A 21,146-nucleotide genomic window follows, 5' to 3' on the forward strand; every position below is an offset into this window, starting at 1 on the left:
AAAGTATTAAAAATGAGAAGAGGCTCTAGTTCCAGTGTGGGGAAGAAAAACCCAAACTTTTACATTTACTAAACCAAGCGCACTCAGGCACAGAGGCTATGAAGTGGTGGAGCACTCTCAGAGTGACATTACTTTCTCCCTTTGTCGGATTGCTACAAAGTCCTTTCCCGTTACAGAAAGCAGAGGCAGGACTCCGCTGTCAGAAGATCACTGCTGAAGTCTGAACTGGGTTCTCTCTCTTCGAGCGGTTACAGAGACAATGTGATTTGTCAGCTTCCTCTGTTAACACCAAGGAAGTCCTGAGCACCCTTAATGCTGTGAAAATCATCAACCTGTGGTAAGAGATCACATTGCTGGTGGAAGCGTTAGCAAATTTCACACAGGCGGCCCTTACCAGAGATATGTATATCAGACTACCTCTGATATAACAGCACTTGGTTTAGACCAGTCATCAGGAAGAAGCCATTTTCACACAAGAAAATCCATACGGTGCCCAGTGCAGCAGTTGTCTCGGGGGGGGAAAAAACCCAAACAAAAATCATCAGAGGAAGTTGTAATGATTCAGGCTTGGAATCTTGAGTATTGAACTTCAGCCTCGCTCGAGAACTGAGGGAAAACATTCTTCCTCCTCTCAGATTTGCTACAAATATCCATAGAATACCAGTACCAAGTGTGCTAGATGTAGAACTGATGGAACGCTAGCTGGTCCATAAAGGGTTGCACCAAGTTGTCTGTAGCAAAGTAAAAAACTAGCCCAAAGGTTATGGAGATTGGAAGTGCTGGTAAGGCCTTCTTAAAGATGGCAAGAAGCAGAAGTGTAAGGCACAGACCCTGAGGGGAAAGAAAAAAAAAAGACAAAAACATAGGGAGAAATTAGGGAACTCTGACAAGCAAAAGATTACATACATAAACATCCCACAGAAATACAAGATACAGTTCATGCCCTCCTAAACTAAAGGCACAAGTGATGGATGATCCAGACAGTGAAAATCACACCTGAAGCCTCATCAGTTTTCTGTCAGGGCACCAAATGAACAAATTCCAAAGGAAAAACGTAGCAGTCATGACTTTGTCCCTGATGAACAACAGAAACTACCCCCATTAGCACATTATATTATACTCACAATTAATATGGCTACAAAACACGCTAAAGTTGTGTTCCAGTCTCCACTTGCTGTTGCAGAGGCTTTGCCAACAAGGACACTGTAGAAAATGAAGTCTCCTAAACCTAGCTTTACTCCTCCTGCAAAGCAAACACACGGCAGCAGTAAGTAGCAGACAGTCTACTAATATTACCTATCAGTAACTGTCAGAGAATAATACAGATTTACATTAATTATCAACAAGACTTGCTAATAAGAACTTTTTCTTTTCAAAACTAGTACTACTCCTCAATCAAGTGATACAGAAAAACTTTCATGAAACAAAACCGCTTAGAAACATGACATCATTTGATTAACTCATCCTACAATTAGAATTTTTATATATTCCTAGTCTCCTACACATAACAAATGCAGTGCATACAAACTCAGATATTTGTAATTGTACTTGTTGGGGGCGGCTTCCATTTTCGGTTGTCACGTCATACTCAACAGAATATTGAAGTACAAGTCCTTTAAACTGGCTGAGGGAGGGGGAAACAAATGTGTCACATGCAGATGATGTTTTATTTGCCAGTGAGAAACCTATACCCAGCAAAACACTTCACTGTCCTCACAATCTTCCTACAGATTTCTTACTAAGGCAGTTGTAAAAAGCACTCGTGTTTAATTACAAACCATATCACAGAGGCAAAAAAACCAACATACTTAGTCCCACATGTGAAGTTTAGGAAAACTCATTAATTAATGTCTTGGTCTTTTAAATAGCAATTACCACTTCAGCAACAACTCAGGGAACACCGCACTCAGTTATTCCTACAAAAAAAATAATGAAGACTCCCCGAATGCCCATTCACTTTCTGAGCTTTCAGTCCAAGATATGAAGTCAGAAAGGCTAACACGAGGTCACCAGCTGCTTTCGTTTGGCCTATTGTATACTTTGTGACCTGATTACAGTCCAGCCCTAAGGGGAAATCAGGGCATCAAAACAGAGGTTTGTGCCTGGTTGGTCACTGGGGAACAAAAAGAAAGGGGGGGGAGAATAAAATAATAAAGAAAAAAGGGCAACCCTACTCTCCTCCAGCAGGCCTCCAATGTATGGCTTTAACTGCTGAAACAAAACCTGGATGCTGGCTTTCAGCGTGACACATCAACAAGCAAAGGCAACTGCTAGATAAGTCCATCCACACAAGTGAACTCTCCAAATTTCTAATAAGCCGCTCCAAACTTGCCGTAAGCTAATGCTTGCTGACAAGTCTGACTGGATCACTGCACATCTGTCATTACTGCTTGCTGCAGGGACACAGAGGGAGAAAACTGTCTGGCCAGACAAGAGTTTGAGTTAGCCAGTTCACTAACTAAAATAGCCCAATTCCTAACATTTTTGCATCTTAATGTTATTTTTCTAAGCTCGAGATTTGCAACACAGTTTGAATTTTGTATTTTTGGGACAAAGGAAATGCTGAAATTGTTCTTAAAGTAGAAATCTCTGTCTTTTTAAACAAAGGAGTTACCTGAGAATCAGAGGATGCAGTTGCACCTGCTAAATATGGCAGGATCACATGGGAAGAGCAGTTTATTAAACAGGCAGACCCTAATTTATTTAGAGCTTTGCAAATCTAATACCAGCTTAAACTCCAACTGGAAATCACAAGTCTGTTAAAACAGCTGACTACTGATGTCTTGTGTGCTCCAAAGATACTGCACCTCAGCAAGATGCTGGAGAAAAATATTCAAGCCCGTGGCATTCTGCATTCATTTCCATCTGCAATTTGGTTTTAAATGTTGCTTTGTGCAGAGTGGATTACAGCAGTTTAATCTCGAGGCAAAAAACGTTAATAACTGCATTTACAGAGCCTAAAATCCAAAAGCGTTACACAGAAGAACAACACTGCATGACAAAGAAGCTAATGCAACTGACTGTGTAACGGTCTGAAAGCAACTTGTGCTACTGAAGTTTTGAGTCTCTGTATCAAACTGAAGATCAGTTCGGCCAGTATTACTCGCTCCTGTGGCAAAACCAAAAGCTACCAAAAAGAAATCCATCGATTTCTGTGAGGCATGTCAGTATTGAGCGTAAGCAAGAGCAGCTCTTCAGCTTGCTATTGGTTCACAGCGTACTCTATGCAGTCAGAATTAAGACTAAGACTAACTAGGCTTAAGATTTACTGAGTCTTTCAGACACAACACTCCATACTCACGTTCTTCGGGGTCTTCACTGGTTTGAGAGTTACTGGGTAGAGCCTGGACAGCAGCACGCGATTCAGGCGTTGACTCAATGGGTCCTATTCTATTGTCCCGTTGTTGCTGCCATTCCTGACTGAAGCCACCATCATCTGCTTCAGCATCTTCACTCTGAGTCTGGTTTGCCGGAGCTCAAAGGAAGAAAGGCATTTAAGATGTACTTCAAAAGTGTGCCTTCTAAAACATGACAGTCTCTCTACTTGTAAGATTATAGAAGAATGAGGAAAAGAGAGGTAGAGGTATTCCATAATATTTATTGGGCCCCTCAGTTCAAGAAGGACAGGAACTGCTGGAGAGAGTCCAGCGTAGGGCTACAAAGATGATCAAGGGAGTGGAGCATCTCCCTTCTGAGGAGCGGCTGAGGGAGCTGGGGCTCTTTAGTTTGCAGAAGAGGAGACTGAGGGGAGACCTCATTCATGTTTAGAAATATTTAAAGGGTGAGTGTCACGAGGATGGAGCCAGGCTCTTCTCGGTGACAAACAATGATAGGACAAGGGGTAACGGACACAAACTGGAACACAGGAGGTTCCACTTCAATTGGAGAAGAAACTTCTTCTCAGTGAGGGTGACAGAGCACTGGCCCAGGCTGCCCAGAGAGGTTGTGGAGTCTCCTTCTCTGCAGACATTCAAAACCCGCCTGGACGCCTTCCTGTGTAACCTCATCTGGGTGTTCCTGCTCCGGCAGGGGGATTGGACTGGATGAGCTTTGGAGGTCCCTTCCAATCCCTAACGGTCTGGGATTCTGTGATTTAGCAACACCTAACGCTGGCACACACCATTACAAGACATTCTCACTTAGGATTTTAATACTCACTTAAACAATCAGGAGTCAATGTGCACTCTGCAGTCACAGCACCTACGTGCTGCACTACAGTCCTAGTACTCAGGACTGCTTCGATGTAAGAGAGTGGAAGTTCTGTGGTGACTTAATTTAAAGATCGTAATTTTAGGAATAAACTCTCATCTAATATTTCATTAGCTTCTTTAGTCAACACTGACAGTTTAATTTTCCAGTAAAATAGGTGGTGTTACTGAAAGTTACATATATGTACACCCCTTCAAGCACGTAAATTCAGAAACTGCTCTGCTTTAACACCGTATGTAATCAAACAAATCCCATGGTTTTAGACAAAAGCTGCACAGCCAAGAGGGCTAGGCACATTTCTGTTTAATACCAATATAAATGAGTTAGCATTATACTATCATCACCAGCATCCTGGATCCCAGAAAAACAAATACAGGAACATTCACTGAACAATAAGTGAGCAATTTTTGAAATCTTGACAGATTCATCATTCCTAATAAGGCCTCCATGCTTCTATAGCAACTAGGACACTAAAAAGCTAAACCAACAGCTACAAAGAAAAACTCACCTTGTTTATCATAAGTGGAGTTTTTGGAAGCTTTCCGTTGGGCTTCTGGATCTTCCTCAGCCATGTTCACTAGCCATATCATTGTCGCTATTAAAAAACACCAAACCAGCACAGCTCATCACATCCTCTGATGTATGCAATTCCGAGATAGCGTTGGCATCAATCCATTTTTCTTTTTTTTTTTTTTTGATACGACTATCTTTTGCAACAGGCAATTTTACTCTCATTAAAGCACAGTAATATCTGGAACACAGCCAGCACCAGCTACAACACGCATTTACAGAATCTGGTGAATAAAAGCTTTATTCTTACTAGAATGAAAAACATAGCAACAGCTATTGCCAGAGAAATTACTTCCATATATGAAGCCCGCTCTAAAAACCTGAGTCAAGTATTTCTTTACTTTTTGCCATTAATCAGTTCTTCTATTGGCAAGTAAAAAGGTCTGTTAAGGCTCGCACTGAGGACTAAACCTCAATTCAGAGACAGCATCTGCACCAAAGGCAGTTGTTCTCTGCCCCCAGCACCACAAAGAATTCTCCAGTCTGGAGGGAACGAAGCATTGCCACACCTAAATGATGTACCTGAATTCAAGTTTGGGGTTTCTTAGCATTAACCTCTCCTCCCACAGAACAGAACAACAGGCAGCTATGAGTAGTATCAGTAAAGCACAGCAAGAGTGACAGATGAAGAAACCCCTCCCCTTGCTCCACTGTAAGCTTGACCCTGCAGCACGCAGTCAGGCTACCACACAGTTCCTGCTTCCAAACCAGGCCTTTCTTGAGCACTGCTAGTATAACCATTTACGATTAACCTATTTCACTGCCTGAGCACATGATGACAACTTCAGGAACAGTGGAATTATGTACTAATGAACACACAGGCCATAACAGCAACTTGCATTCAGTAGGTTATTTTTCACAACTGCAGGGAGAAACAACGTATAAAGAAAGACAAGCCCTGGAGAAAATTGTTGTGTAAATGAACCTCTTCCAGGCAATTTCTCCCTTTCCTTCCAGTAACACACAGATTATTTGTGCATGAAAAGCTGATAAATATTTTCTAAAAACAAGTACTGCATTTGAATAGGGTTGATTCACAGCCTAATGACAGACTGCTTTGGGCAAAACAAGGTGTATTGCCATTTTTCCTGTTCATATTTTGTAACAAAACGTGCTGGTTTTTATCTTGAAAGACCTCAGCCAGAAGATGTTTCCCATTTGTCAGTCAACAGTGAAAGGAAAACCGAGGCCCAAGTGAACAGACTAAGAATGGCAGCTGACAAGGATCATGTTAAAACACAGGAAAATGATAAAATCACTTCAACTGAGTGATTGTAAGTTTAAAGTATTTAATGAAATATACCTACACGAGTAAATAAGCGCTGGGAAGAGAGTTTCATTTCTCTCTTGAGCTGTCTCAACTAGCATACGAAGAGGACCTTTAGGACACAGGACAGCAACCAAATCTGTAAGGAAGAGCAAACACATCTTACACCACTGCAGACACATTTTTAAGAAGGTTTTTCCGTCACACTCGCAGAGACTGCTAAGAAGATGAATGCTACCCTGAACATAGACTGCCAAGAGAGCCATTGGCCACAAGTCAGCATCCTACAGAAATATTTCTCAGTGTTCTCAGTTACACAATCTATTTTACATATTACTGTGATATATATCTATAAATTCTAAAAACGTGATGTTCCTCACTTAAGATACTATGCAGCTGCAAAGGAATCTGTGTCTGTTTCCTGACTTGCAAGTTGAAAATAAACAATTCACAAAAGCTACTACTCAACTAATGTCTTGGAAACACCCAAGCTTGCTTTTTATTACCAAAGCTTTTCATAACCCAAGTTTAACGCTAAAAGAAACTTTAAGGTAAGTAAGGCTTACATATCAAAAAGTAGGCATGACTGCAAATTTATTCCCATTTAAAAAGGGGAAAAAAGTGAATGTGTATGTGAAGAGGAAAAAAAACCAGATTTAAGTATTGCAGAAAAATGCTGTGTTCACACAGATGTAAGAGGTGTTCAGAGCATATTTAGCATAAGAAAAAAAACCAACAGCTTTTCTGTTGCTTCATTCAATCCTTGTTCATGGGACAGTGTATGACATCGGGTGAAGTAAAAATTAACTGAAAAGCAATCATCTACAGAATAGGATGACTGCACGAGTTACTCACACAGATCAAAGCACAGCCTTACAAAAAACTGACCTATCAGATGATCCATTTGCTTTCTCACTTGAATGCTGATGGTTTGTTAATGAAATCTGCAACTCCACAACCAGCCACAGCTACTTTTCCCTTGTCTTGCAGAAAGCTGTAACATTTACAGATTAACCCTTCACAGCTGTCTACTCACTGTGTGTCTTTAAATTAATCTGAAACAAAATCTGACACTGAAATGAACGCTTAGCTGTCAGGAGCTGTATGTGGCAACAGAGGAGTCCTTCTGCACCCCAGCTAACTGCCCTAGCACCATTGCTGGTCCTGCTCAGGTAAAAAGCTCTTAGCACGGAGTCACAGGGTCTGAAACTTACCTCTCCTTTAGTCAAAAGAGCCAAGTTATGGTCTTGGAATATGATCTGAAGAGTGATTGCATTTTGCAATCACTGAATGAAGGCTGAATGCTCAGAATACTCAGATCTGTTCCAGTCATAAGAAGGGTGGAAGTGGGGAGTGGAGGGACAGGAAGGTTTTCTTACTGTGCCATATGATCCATGAGCATAAACACAAGGGACATTTTTCCTCCCTAAGGAAAGGGAGGACCTAAGGACTACACGGACCTACCAGAGCTGATCACATCCTATTAACCCCTGTGCTTCTACAACTGGACAGACTCTCGGTCTTTGTCATTATCAGTGACCTTCAGAGAACACATTCATCATACTTACATGCTTCCAAAACAATTCATGAGCACATCTTCCCGTGTACTCTTAGCTGTTGTGTTTTCATGATGTCTAAGTAACTGGAATTTAGTCTTGGCTGGGAACTAAATCAGTATTTGGGATATAGAGTGATCTTCTTATCAAACGTGTCCAGTGCCCTCTAAAGCTTTATGAAAAAACTACATCGAGGTATCCCAGTCATCATCCTGAGACAATGTAATACATGATAATACAAATTCATTTTCTTCTAATTAAAAAAAAAAATCCAGGAAACAGGTATCACAACTACATTCTTCTAAATGTAAAATGACTTTGAGCAACTAAAGCTGCCTTTATTCCTTCCTTGCTTCCTTCTCATTATATTATTAGGCATGGGTCAGGGTATTGTTTCTATGTCCACAAATTTGAGCAATTCATAGGTTGGGCAGATCTGTACCTGTACGGGACTGTACCCAAACAACAAGCTCCTAAATTCTGAACGTACAATAGTTTCCAAAGATTCTTGGGGAAAATAAGAAACCAAAAGCCCTCCACCTTCACAGAAGAGATCAAAATGGCAACACAGATTTCTTATCTCCTCCTCTCTTCAATTACTTAAATATTCCTCCCCAAAGAATCTAGAAAGTACAGAAAACATGAAGGAAGATGGCATCGCAGAGTCACACAAGGCCCTTAACTGCAGGAGACTGATCTCTGCTCAGTTCATGATCTTATTTGTGAAGTCTGTAATCACCTTAACCACTACTTTGGATGATACTCCCACACACAAGTCAGACAAACAGAAAACAGAAAGTCAGGAAACAGAAGAAATTCCCAGCAAAATATCTGCTACTGTGCCGTGCCCCAGACCTTACCATACACTGAAATGACAGCCAGGATAAGCCACGCAGTCCACTCAGGAAGGTACTTAATGAACACCAAGGCCATGAGAGCACTTATCATGATGAGATACGCCTGCTGGAGCCGGAGGGGACCCTTCCAATGAATGCAAATCATTCCCACAACACCGAAGTTCCAGATCATGAGTGCCACCGTAATGTAGTCCATGGCAACGTTATACGTCTTAAAAACCTCACTAGAAAAAGAAATATGGGAAAGAATATGGACTGCATTTGCTTAAGACAATGGAAACAAGTTACAGATGCAAGCTCCAGAATTTTGTTTTCAATTTTCATATTCATATTTCATATTGCAGTGGCACAAATGTAAAAATCTCTCTCCAATTAGTATTTAACTGTTCTTCCCAAAGAGGATAATTTTACCAGTGTTTGCTTCACACCAACTCTGTCACCTTTCCGAAAATTTTCATTAATGTTCTGTTTCCTTCTCAATCAAAGCAGAAAATGACAGGAAAGGACATTACTGCCAAACCAGTAATTTTGATTATACTAATGGTTTTTAAAGATCAGAAGAGTAAGAACTTATGAGGTTATAATGAATTTTTAAAGGCATGCAAACAGATCTCCTTCTACCTCCCTGCCCCCTGTGGAACGGAAACACTTCGCTCATCTCAAAAGATACACGTGGTTATTCTATTTTATTATTCGTCACCAACACTACAGTAAAAAGCTTCCCTTTTCAATGAACTGTGCCATCCTGTCACACCAAATACTATAAACTAATTAAGACCCTCAATAACCAATACACCGAAACAGAGAAATACCTTGTCACCAAGCCACAGGTGATTTCTACTAATCCAGGGAAGAAACAGTTGTGATGGCTGTTTGCAGATTCTGCTGCTACCAACTCATCAAGCCACTAAGAATAATTATAAACTTATAATTTCTTGAATAATACTTTTCTCCAGGAAATCTGTCTTCCCTAGTTGTTAGCTGGCCTTTGAGAGGCGCACTGTTAACAGGATGTCCCTTACTGCCATCATTGTATTTGGTCTCCAAACTCCCTCCTCACTCCTTGGATGGCTGCAAAAAGAAGCCAGCACCACTGTGAGGCAGCAGGGAGAGGTGAAGGAAAGCAGAGCGTCAGGAAAGCCTTCAGTCCCTCTGCTCACACAGGAGCCTGGCAACTCGTCTCAGCTCAGCCCACGCTGCACTTGTGCAGCACACACTGCCTTGTATTTCAGGAGTCATTACTAAAATGAGAGAAAATACTGACAAAAAAAGGCATCTCAGATCACTTCTCGCAAAAACTAGTGACTGAAGGAACACCATTTTCTCCCCCTAGAGACCAAATTAAATAAGCTTCTTCAGAGAGATTCGTATCTGACATCAAGCGGCACAAAAATAAACACACTATGATAATTTCATGGCATATCTCTAGTTACAAATGCTGGTGTGGGTGCTTGTTTTAGAGAATATTGAATATTACGTACAACTTTTCTCGATGTCTGGATAAAGGCATGCTTCTGAATGCAAAAACACTGAATATATTTTGGCAAGAGAGCAGATTCTTTTCAGCTGATTCTTCTCTGCCACTCCCAGGCAAACAGCCTTCGCATATACAGCCCACCACCAAAGCCATGATGCCAACAACTGCCCCTGAGTCATATGGCTATGAAATACTAAGTTATCAGAAGATCAACTAACAGAGTAAGTTACCCTGTAGAAGACAGCTTATTATGGCAACGCATACGTGATGGATGGCTCCTGCACAACATCAGATGCACTATAAACCTGTAAATATCCCTCTCTTTTATGTCTACTCTATGAACCTATATAAACCCCCAAATTTTAATGCAATAGCTCAATATCATTCTTGTTTAAGATTCAGGGGCTAGTTCTAAAATAAATAGATACACAAACTGATACATGAAAAATAGCATATTAATACTTCAGTTCACTTACCCCAGGTAGATAAATGAGAAAAAGAAAAGCAGTAATAGAGAAGAAATTATAAGCCAGCCATGGATCACCTGGAAAAAAGATATCAATAAAGGTTTGGGGTTTTTTAGATTTGATAATTAAAAGCTACTATCTAATTAAGAATACTTTTAAGGTTATTTTCCCTACTGATTAAAGCAATAAAATGATATTCAGCTCTCTGTCCCTTTGGTTGTTGCTAAGTTCATATTTAGTGTCTATTCGTTATTCTATTTTAATTTACACTTACAAATTTTAAGTGCTTTGTGGTCTTTCAACAGAGATTCTATAAAATGAAAGCTACTGTGTGTATCTTTAGGCCATTTTGGTAACAGTGCTATTATAACATAGCAGAAGGATCCTGCATTAACAGAGATGGAAAACATTAGTTATTTAATGTGAATACTGATATTTCATTCCAGTAAAGAGTAAAATGCTAACAATGTCAAACACCAAGGCCGTGGTCCAGCAAGCGTTTACACACGCTCTGCCAACAGTACTAAAGGAGATAGCTTCAAGAGTTGACACAAGTTGGCAGTTTACACACAGACGTTCGCTTTATTCTCAGTATGTATCTCATTTACCATAGCATTTTCCAGATCACCCTCCTCTTTTCATCCAAGTGATTTTCCCAAAGCATTTATTTTAAGTTTTGGCCAGTGCTTTCCAGGCAGCACACTACGACAGGTTTGCTGCCTTCTAATTAAAGAATTCTCCTTCTTCATTTGACAACAGCTTCAACACTCTTTGACTGCTGGTACAGAGTCCGCTTTGCCTGCTAAAACTTGAATATCAAGACTAAAGATTGCAGAATGCAGAGAATTACAATGAGCTATAGCAGCCAGATTTTGGTTAGGCAGACTAGAACAATGAAGAATGCAGAGAATAATAAAATATCTTAAAAAGAAAAGCTAGTCAAACAGAATCACCTCAGGAGATGCTGTTTCTGGTTAGATTTAGGAGCTTGAATCAGGACCATGCTTGATTTATCACATACAGGAGAAACATAAGAAACTAACAACAGTAAAGCTGAAATAGTATTTCCTTTCTCCAAAGGAGTTTTCAGATAAAAATCTTGTGAAGACAAACAAATTGTCACTACCAGTTGGAGGCCTAACATTTTTTCATTTGAAGTTCTGCTGCCCATAATCTAGAGTACAGTAGAAGTGCATGTAAAATAGAATTCAATGGACAGGTACCTACATTTTACAGCATTCTGGTATAGCAGCATAGTAAAAACTAGTTGATGCTTTCAGCAACTGAGGAGAAGCAATTAGCTGCCACAGAACCTAACATCAGCTATTTTACTTCATTAGAATGAACAGAACTGACAGGTTAAAAAGGTAACTTTGTCAGTTCAGGTTTAACTCGACACTGTCATAAAAGAGAAGGTCCATACTTTAAAAAGCACAAGTCCAAGCTGTGTGCAGATTCAAGCAGAAATAACTTCCCCAGTTGCTCCACAGATAACTTTGTAAAGGGGTTTCACCCACAGCCATGAAGACCAAAACCATTTTCCCCTCCTGAAAACAAAATAAAGTGGAGCAAAGCTTTGTGCCAGTGCATGGATCCCACAGCCCGTTTTACAACTACAAAACAGAATCAAGGTACTGGCTGTCCACTGAGAAGTTTTATTAGGCCAAGCCTTGTCGAATGGGTCATTAAGACCAAAAGATAACCAGGAATTTTCACAGAAAAACTCCTCCCAGGCAGGTGACATTGCAATTATTTATGCTAAGCCTGGACTTGCCTAGATTATATCATTATTGGATTCACAGAACAGAACGTTAGGGATTGGAAGGGACCTCAAAAGATCATCCAGTCCAATCCCCCAAAGGATTGAAGTCTTTCCCAAAAGAGACTTAGTCTCTGTGTTTGCTATAAGGATACTGCCTGCTGCGTACAGCCACGCACACATCAGTGTTGTGAGACCTCTATACTGGGACAGGGTGGGGAGAGACGAGTCCTTGAAAAGCCCCTGAAGTCCTGAATAGCTTCCAAACTGTAGGACCAGTAGTCTGCACTTTGTAGTTCTTGACCACAGGAAGATTTCAGTGCATGGCACATTGCACAGGAATAGGAAGCAATGCCACCCTAATTCTAACTTACAAAAGAGTCAGCAGTGTTAGCACTGGGCCTTGTGTCATAGGAGCAGAAGCCACAAAACTGAAACAGTTGACTGGATCACCAATTCTGCTCCTTGTGCTTGATAACCCTTCATTCTGTTCCATTCTTGACGATCTGCACAATAAACAAATCTAGCACAATTACTAAAGTAACCATATTTATACATACCTTGTAGCACCTGTACTTGTAAAGCACAACCAGGAGTATGGTCATGACAATGATAACGCTGATCATGATAGCGGCATTGAGAATTGAATTCAGGGCTCTCTGTCCAACCGTCTCAGTCTCTTCCGTGAAAGGAGTGTAGATGCTACAGGAACAAAAGATCCGACTGAAATGCCACTGTATGCACAGATGCTTCTCCTCAGAAGACTTGCCTTTCTCACATTCTTAGATTATTACTATTTTCTACTTTGTAAAATAAACAAAACCCAGAACTCCGCACTGTTTGACACACTAGACTATCACTGCAGCTGGACCTTTACAAGCACACCCTCTAGTGGGTTTCCAATGAAAGGTTCCTCAGTGATCTCAACAAAACAATGTCGAGAGCAACTCTCTTTTCTTAAAGAAATACAGCAGCCTGGGGAAAAATCCAATTCATCATGGGAAAGCTGGGGGAGGGGAGAAGAAAACACCATAAAGAAAATCTCAAGAGAAACAATTCTCTGATCATCAACCTTGAGAGTGAAAAAGAACTCTGTGTTTTATGGAAACACTTTATGACATGCTTATATTATACAAACACTTCAAAGCCAAACACACTTCGAATCACTTTGTTTAAACATTTGCACAGTAGAACACTGAGACTGATTTGCTGCATGCTCTGACAGGCTCAGTGTTCTTCCTTTGTCTCCTTTCTATCAAATCAGCTTTCACTGAAACTGCTTTTTTTTGGGCAACATTAATATTTTGCTAAAAAATATATTAAAAAAAATAAAATTCAAAAAAGGAGAAAAATCTACACAGAAAGCCTGACAGAAAAGTGTCTGTAACTACATCACAAGTGAACCTCATAAAGCTACCTTAATTTTGCATTTGAATTTCTTTATCAAACAGCATAGGCGAACCAGAACTTGGCAGCTATGTTACTTCACTTAAACGAGTAGTTCTTAACCTTTTCCAAAAATCTCTGTATTCTAGCAGAGTACAACTGAAATGGCTCTGGCTCAGGATTAAGTTTATTTTATAAATACCACAGAGCATGACAAAGTATTAAAATGAGGACTAGGATTTGAATCAAGCAGTAAAAACCAAGATATTATCCTAACTGGTCACCAGACAGACAACAAATGTCAGTAGTACCACAAATTTAGAGTCTGGTTTCTGGAAGGTATAAAACAAAACTATTTTGGGGCTGGTGGAGGGGAAAAGGGAAGCAAGAGGGAGTTCACTGTTTGAATGAGACTCCTGAAGAAAGGGAAGTTAAGGAAATTAGGTGAATCCATTGAAAAGATGGGGGGGGGAATGATACATACAGCTGTCCATCCTTGCGTGTATAAAAGCTGACAGACTTGATGGTTGCAACGACGACCACCATGCAAAGTGTGACAGGAACAAACAACATAATCACATGTTTTGCCCCATATTTCAGTGTCAGCTCCTCATCTTCTTCTTCGTCTTGTTCCACCACTTGCTGAATGTTGTTTTGCGGCTGCCCATTGGTCTCAGACTCAGGATTGTCATTCCTTCTGCGCTCGCTGTTATCGTGGCGACGTCTTTCACTGTTGTCATTCTGGGATGCATTAAAAAAAACCAAGTTTCCTCAGCAACCATCCACAATCATATTCTTGTACATTAAGCTAATAATGATCTTGAAGGGGAAACGTATAAGGTGATATTTACTGTCAAGAACACTCGCCACAGCAAGGACTTAAACAGTAGTAATTAACTGCATCACACAGTTATCCAAAGAATGATGGCACAGGGCTGTGTTAGAAGCATTTGTTTAAAACAGCAGCAGCTGAAAGCACGGCTGGTTGCATTCACAGCCTACATCACCTTTCCTTTAAACACAACTTGAAAAGCTGACTAAGGACAGCTTTTTCCCTTGGTCCAAACTACAGTTGCTGATGTAGTGCATGACAGTAGATTATTCACAGCTTGACAAGAATTAACTGTACCTGTTCCTAGAAACAATGCCCACAGACATTTATGAACCTAACTCCATGGAAAACCCAAGAAGATTTCTACTTTCCTTACCATGTTACTCCAGTACTGTAAACTACCTAGAATATATACTAAAATGGAGTTTCACAAGGTATTGGGCTCCCACATTTTTAGCAAGAAGAATGACACAAACAGTGATCCAATTCAGGTAATTCTCAGTCTTTATACTGAGATTTGATCCCAGAGTTTTAGTGTGATGAGGGTACAGATTCTTTCTTTCCTGTCCTGAGGATACTACTGCCATATCTTATCACTGACACTGAAGAAATACGACCACTCTCATCAAAAAAATATGAAAGAGCCTTCCTGATACTGCTACAGGAAACATCAAGGGTATAATTCAAACACAAGGATAGAGGTAAACTTCCAATTGAATTAAGATTAACCACAAGTAAAACCACAAACTGGGAGCACCACCTACAAGTAAATGACCAGGCCTGTGCTCCTGGTGTCACAAACCTTCACCCCCCTCTCCAAGAAGCCACAGGAGCAGGGGGCATTTAGCCCTCTGTATGTTGTGTGTACACACAGAACACAACAGGAGGGTGAGCTACATCCCACCTCTTCTGGACTACAAAGCAATAAAACCATTTTACGCTTACCAGTCTCTCTAAACGAGTCCTGAAATGCAACAGTTTATACATAATACTGTTTTGGGGGGTTTTTTTTACTGTATTACAATGTCCAAAGTAAATGCTACACTGCTTCCACTCCCTGCACTCAAGAGGTTTAACAGAAAAGAGATGCAACCCCAAGATTTTTGATTACTTACACAATGAAACATTTCTTCACAATTACTTCATTCACAAACACTTCAGTTGGAGCAAGTGCACTAAAGCAGCTTTCAATTAAAACGTACAATAAACTGAAAGAAAATATTGTTTGCAATACCTTTAAAATATCACTCAGCTCTAGTAAAATTGCTCCAGATACAAGACGCGGCATTGAAAATATCCTAATAAATTTCTGCTTTAGTAGTCTTACACAGGTAATTTTTACCTCAAACATGCAACTAAACTCTCATGACATGTTCTTAATAGCATTTCCAAACATACCAATGCCAGGACAAGGGGCAATGGGTGCAAGCTGGAGCATAGGAGGTTCAATCTGAACATGAGGAAAAACTTTTTTACTGTGAGGGTTACAGAGCATGGCCCAGGCTGCCCAGAGAGGTTGTGGAGTCTCCTTCTCTGGAGACATTCAAGGCCAACCTGGCCATGTTCCTGTGTGACTGCTCTGGTGATCCTGCTCTGGCAAGGGTTGCACTGGATGAGCTTTCGAGGTCCCTTCCAACTCCTGAGATGCTGTGATTCTGTGAATTGCTGACTTGTACCTCATGGACTGGCTGCAGTTTTTCAATAAATCATCAATAGTAATTCTGGAGATTCTTTATAGAGAATTGTCCCAGCCCCACCCTCACAAAAGACGAGATGTTAAGTACACACTCAGAAACTCAGAGTGGGGTTTTGAAAAGCACTTAAGTGATTAAGGAGTACAAGTCCCCGGACTTTGAACTGCAAACACTGACGCTGCTAAAGCCTTGGTTGAAGCTTTATGACTTCCTCAACTCCTGAAAAATTTGCTTTCCCAAAACATGACAAAGTGACAAGACACATCAAACGCTTTGGCTATTTAGTCCTCTTCTGGGGTACCCTCTGGATCAAGCTCAGCAGAGTTTCAAGAACTGTCCTCTAAGAAAATTTGCTTTGTTCTTCAAAAAGGAAACTGAACCTAAGTGGAAAAAAAATAAATCTAAAACTGTCTTAATTAAGCAATTAAAACTGGCAGGCAACCAGATTTATAGAATCAAGGTTTTAACCTTAACTTGAATTTAGCATCTTCTGAAGAAGACTTTGGGTTCAATATTATCGCTTACTAAATGAAAACTTTGTTCTAAATCACTTGCCATTTTGTGCAAAGTTCTCACATAGAACTACTGAAAGTCAGAGAGAAACAGGAATATGGGAGAATGCAAATAAAGAGATCATGTCCAATTGTTCCGAAACGCTGGCTGCCACCCAACCGCTTTAGGAACACATCAGAGCTCAAATGAAACATATTTCACCTTGGTAGTGCTAAAAATATTCCATTTCTCTCAGTCTGCGACAGCCATAAGCTTACCTGTCTAAATAAACTGCTTAAGATGATCGTAAGTAACACTACACTGGAGACGATGAGAGCCTCAGAACACCACACAAGTAAAGCAGAACTGGCAGTTATATGTCTGCACACTTGCAGAATACTTTGTTCTTTCTCTGCTGTAGGGAGCACTTACCCCATCTTAGGCACAGAAATAGAAAAAGCAAAAGAAAAAGCTACAGCTTTGCAAAGCGAACACAAAAACAGCCAAAGGCAATGCCTGAATAACTAGCACATCACTACAAAAAAAATATATATAAATCAAACAAAGAGGAAAATGGAAGAAATTAGACCAGTATGTGCCCTTCTATTCCCTCCACTAGTTAGGAACAAAGACACAATCACAGAATTCCTACACATATTAAAACACACTGCATGGAAAACAGATCAGCATCAAAAGAGTAAAGAGTAATTCTCTCATTTGTTGTTAAAACCAGGAAAAAAGTTGTCCTTTCAGGCTATTAAAGCGTAGCCAAAAGTGACACGCGCGTGCCCCGCTGCTTAAAAGTACAAAGTGCACTCGTATCCTACCTGATCAGTATTAAACAGAGCAGAGGCCATGGACTCTTGCTGAAGTGGAAGCAAAGGAACAGATTCTTCACTTTCCTCAGACATAGTTAAAAGTGAAAATTCTGAAGCTAAAAAGTCAGTAACACCTGTTGTAACACCGTAAGCAAACGTAAGTTACGAACTACGCGCTTTCAGGTGACTAAACAGTATCAAGAGCAAATCATGTTTGTTTTTTTTATTCCTATCAGGAAAATAGTTAATAGCAAACCTAGCACAATGCCCCTGAACCAAGAGATAACAAGCAAGCATATTCGATATAAAGGTTTTATTCATTAAATCCAGATTTATACATCAGGAGCAGACCCCCTTGCCTGACTGCGGGCACACACTTCATTACTTCTCCCGTACATCGTTTATATTTAAAGGTCATTATACAGTGAGAGATATTAAAGACTGGGCTGGACTGAGTGTGTGACTAGAAGAAGAGAAGGCAAGTTATAGTACTTAGACATTCCCCATGCTGACTTTTGGCCACGGAAGCCAGATCTATTTAAGCAGGAAAGGATTTTTGTACGTATGTACAAAAACAAAGCAGATACATGTAAGGGAGAAAAATCACTTCAACTAAGTACTGAAAAGTACACCTAAAGTTACACCTAAATGAGGAAAGACAAAGCACAAGTATCAGTTATTCATCAGTACAGTTTGTCAGTGAGAAGTAAATAGAACCACCCGTCCCTCATTCCTGGGGAGCAGCATCACCAAGTTATCTGTAAGAATGGTGAGCCCGTGGTTTATTGCTGAGCTCTGTCTTTTTAATCTGGCAGAAGCATTCAGTAAAGGTTAATTTCTCACCTGTCCAAGATGAAAAAAACTTTTTTCATTCCCTCTGAAGTAGAAGTACAAAGGATGCGTTAGAAAAGTTTCCACTTCTCTATTTTTATTAACAGTTTCTACAATCAGTAAGATCTTCAGACTGACTTCTTAATTTAAAAATTTCAAATGTTTTCCATTTGTACTGATATAGCTGGGTGCTGATCGGAGCTAAAACCAAGCATTTTTCAAAATTCTACTTAAACTGCTGGATTGCACAGAAGAGTCAGAGCAGGGATCAAAATATTCCCTTGAATCACTGCCATAACCATGGCTACCGGTGGCCCAGCCTCACAAGAGCACTTCTGTGTCACAAGGCAACCTGACACTCAAGAGCTGTAGCAGGAACAAAGAACTGAGCCTGACAAACCCAAGAGCCTGAGCACCACACCCAAGCAGATCACCTCCACTCGGTTTTACCAAAACACGTGCGGTGCAATGAGTACCGTTTTAGCAACGATTACGTGCTTAGGTCTTTCAAAGCAATCATGTAAAACTTTACGGTTTGAGTTTCCCTTCCCCTCCAAACCTCAAGAACCCCGAGAGCAGCCTGACAATTACTCACACCTAAGACACAACAAGTGCTGCTCTTCCTGCATAAGGAGCAGTCCTCCAGCAGTTACAACAACAAAACACAGGCGTCAAGCTCTGCCTAGACTAAAATTAACTCTGTGACCAAGAAACCATGAATCAAGGAGACCACAGTCAGGCTAGATCAAGATTGCTCACTGAATCCCCTAAAGGTCAATGTTTAACACACAAGCATCCCACCCCATTTTCTTATTTCTCTTGAGGGCTTGGTCATTCCAACACCACTTTAAACCAGGGGAAGTCTTAACTGTATCTAAAAACGAGTTTAGAACATCAGATGTTTTACAGGCTATTTCTTTTAGCACTGCTTATCACCACAACAGTCCAGACAGAGAAAACTACTCCCCAACAGTTTGCTGGAGTTCTGAACTGCCTTTTCATGCACATTCAATATTTATCCTGATTTAACTGCTACCAGGTAATAAAATGGTTTGTTACATACAGTGTTGCTGAGGTGGGTATCAGGGAAGTTTTCTGTCAGCTGCCCATGCTGAAACTGGGGTAAATGTGCAGACAGTTCTGTCATTGGGGCTGTCCTCTGGAAATCACTTAATTCTACACAAAATGGATCCTTCCTCTTGAGATGCTGAAAGGAAAAAGATACGTAAAAAGCCTTTGTTCTTATGCAACCAAGTTCTCCATCCCCTCCCTACCCCAGTTTTCAGAGTTCACACAGACCAGAGATAAGCGTTTTCTACCTACCACATGATACCAACCCGTATCGCATCTTTGCTAAGAGGTTAAAACAGGGATTTTCCAGCTTAAAAATAAGAGCGTCTAAGGCATTATCAAATTAGTTCATCAGCCACGGAAGTAAGCCAGCAACAAACTAATAATTCAAAACGGTCCTCCATTCCTCCTTGTGCAATAAATGAGAAGCACTGCTCAGAGCACAACTTGTATCCTTTTACCTCAGCACAGTACAAGTACTCCAAGCCGTTCAGTTTTGGATTCCTGCTAAGCCCAAGGGGAATCGTCAAGCGAGGATAACTGAGTTACACCTGATTATCTAAAATCTAAATATATCTTTAATACTGCAGTGCCCTGAGAGCAACCTGGAGCCACACAACACTATTTCAGCTGAGCCTGGAGAACGGACGTGCATTCGTTTCCCCTAGCGGCAGGTTTCATGTACATGAAATATGCCAGATACTTGTAACATTATACATTCTTCCACCAAAAAAAGGCACCTGCTAACGTTTTCCTACGCAAACGTGAATGAACCATGCGCTCCATAACAAAGGAGGAAAAAGCAATAGAGGGGAGGAGGAAGAAGGGTGTGTAACCACGTTAAGTTTCAGAAAAAACATGATTTTAGGAAACAATGAATAGGCCTGGATAAATCACTGGTTTCGTTACACAAAACACAGGGAAGTGAATAAGCCACTGCCTCAAGGGTGGAGTGCCAGTCCCCACTTCCATCCCAAGCGGATCCTGCTCCTACCTCGTGCCAGCTCCACCACTCCTCAGTCCTCTCTACAGCAGATTTTACTCAGTAAAATGGAAGAAAACAAATCCAGGAAAGGAAAACAAGAGTATTTTTCTGCTGTTTTAGTGCACCCAACTAACGCATGGAGGGATCTCGAAAAACTCATACAAGGGAGGAAGGACATCACAAAGCAAGGCCTCTCACTTTTGGCAGCAGCAAACCACAAGTGCTACAAGACAGCATCTTACTGAAAGAGGGAGTTGAGCCCGTTTTCATACACACTCAGATACAGAAGCTGCTTCCCTACTCACAAATAAATACGTATCTTGTAAGACTAGTGCACAGTGCTAACCAACTTCAGCAGGGATGTAGCTCACGCTAAAGAGCCATTAGGAAGCAACACCGATTTGACAGGTCTAGTGGGAACCTGCAAACTGCTTGGAAAAAGAACAGCTCTCTTCCACGCTCATAATTAAAAATAAAGCACATCTCATTTAAAATATAATGAAATGTAAGAGTAGATGAAAATAAATAGGCATTAAGTTGCTTTTACTTTTAAAGTATTTTGCTCTAATTCTTTGGTTGGGTTATAGAATATTAAAAAATATCGTTTTAAGGCTGCTACTGGTAAAAATTCTCAGTGACAGGGCGACCACAGGGGGAAAGGTTGAGTATTTTTATCCAAATGTGGAGTATTAGAGTGTGATTTTTCATACAGCAGGAGAAGAAGAAAACCCCAAACAACACATCAACCCACAAAATCCTATTTAAAGGCTGCTAAAGGAAACCACTACAAACTCGTCAAACAAATAACCAGCTACTGAGAAGCAGAGAGGAGCTGAAGACAAGGAGTAACCGACAGAAGAGCTGCAGCAAAGCTT

The 21,146-nt window shown here is 40.6% G+C and overlaps 1 protein-coding gene across 2 annotated transcripts; it reads right to left on the reverse strand.

Moving 5' to 3' along the window:
• Nucleotides 1-327: 327 nt before the first annotated feature.
• On the reverse strand, nt 328-19,425 carry PSEN1 (presenilin 1). Of its 2 annotated transcripts, XM_010189954.1 has the most exons (11): nt 19,279-19,424; nt 17,394-17,432; nt 14,033-14,289; nt 12,723-12,864; nt 10,413-10,480; nt 8,463-8,683; nt 6,087-6,185; nt 4,718-4,804; nt 3,302-3,475; nt 1,125-1,243; nt 332-831 (listed from the first exon to the last, which is right to left on the reverse strand). In XM_010189954.1, the coding sequence occupies exons 1-11, from the start codon at nt 19,360-19,362 to the stop codon at nt 676-678; spliced, it is 1,446 nt and encodes a 481-aa protein (XP_010188256.1). In that variant the 5' UTR covers nt 19,363-19,424; the 3' UTR covers nt 332-675. The 2 variants fall into 2 exon arrangements, with proteins under 2 accessions (XP_010188264.1, XP_010188256.1); XM_010189962.1 differs by lacking the exon at nt 17,394-17,432 and having other exon boundaries at nt 328-831; nt 19,279-19,425.
• Between the last annotated feature and the right edge of the window lie 1,721 nt (nt 19,426-21,146).

This window comes from Mesitornis unicolor, unplaced genomic scaffold (genome assembly GCF_000695765.1).
Source record: "Mesitornis unicolor isolate BGI_N332 unplaced genomic scaffold, ASM69576v1 scaffold16290, whole genome shotgun sequence".
NCBI lineage: Eukaryota > Metazoa > Chordata > Aves > Mesitornithiformes > Mesitornithidae > Mesitornis > Mesitornis unicolor.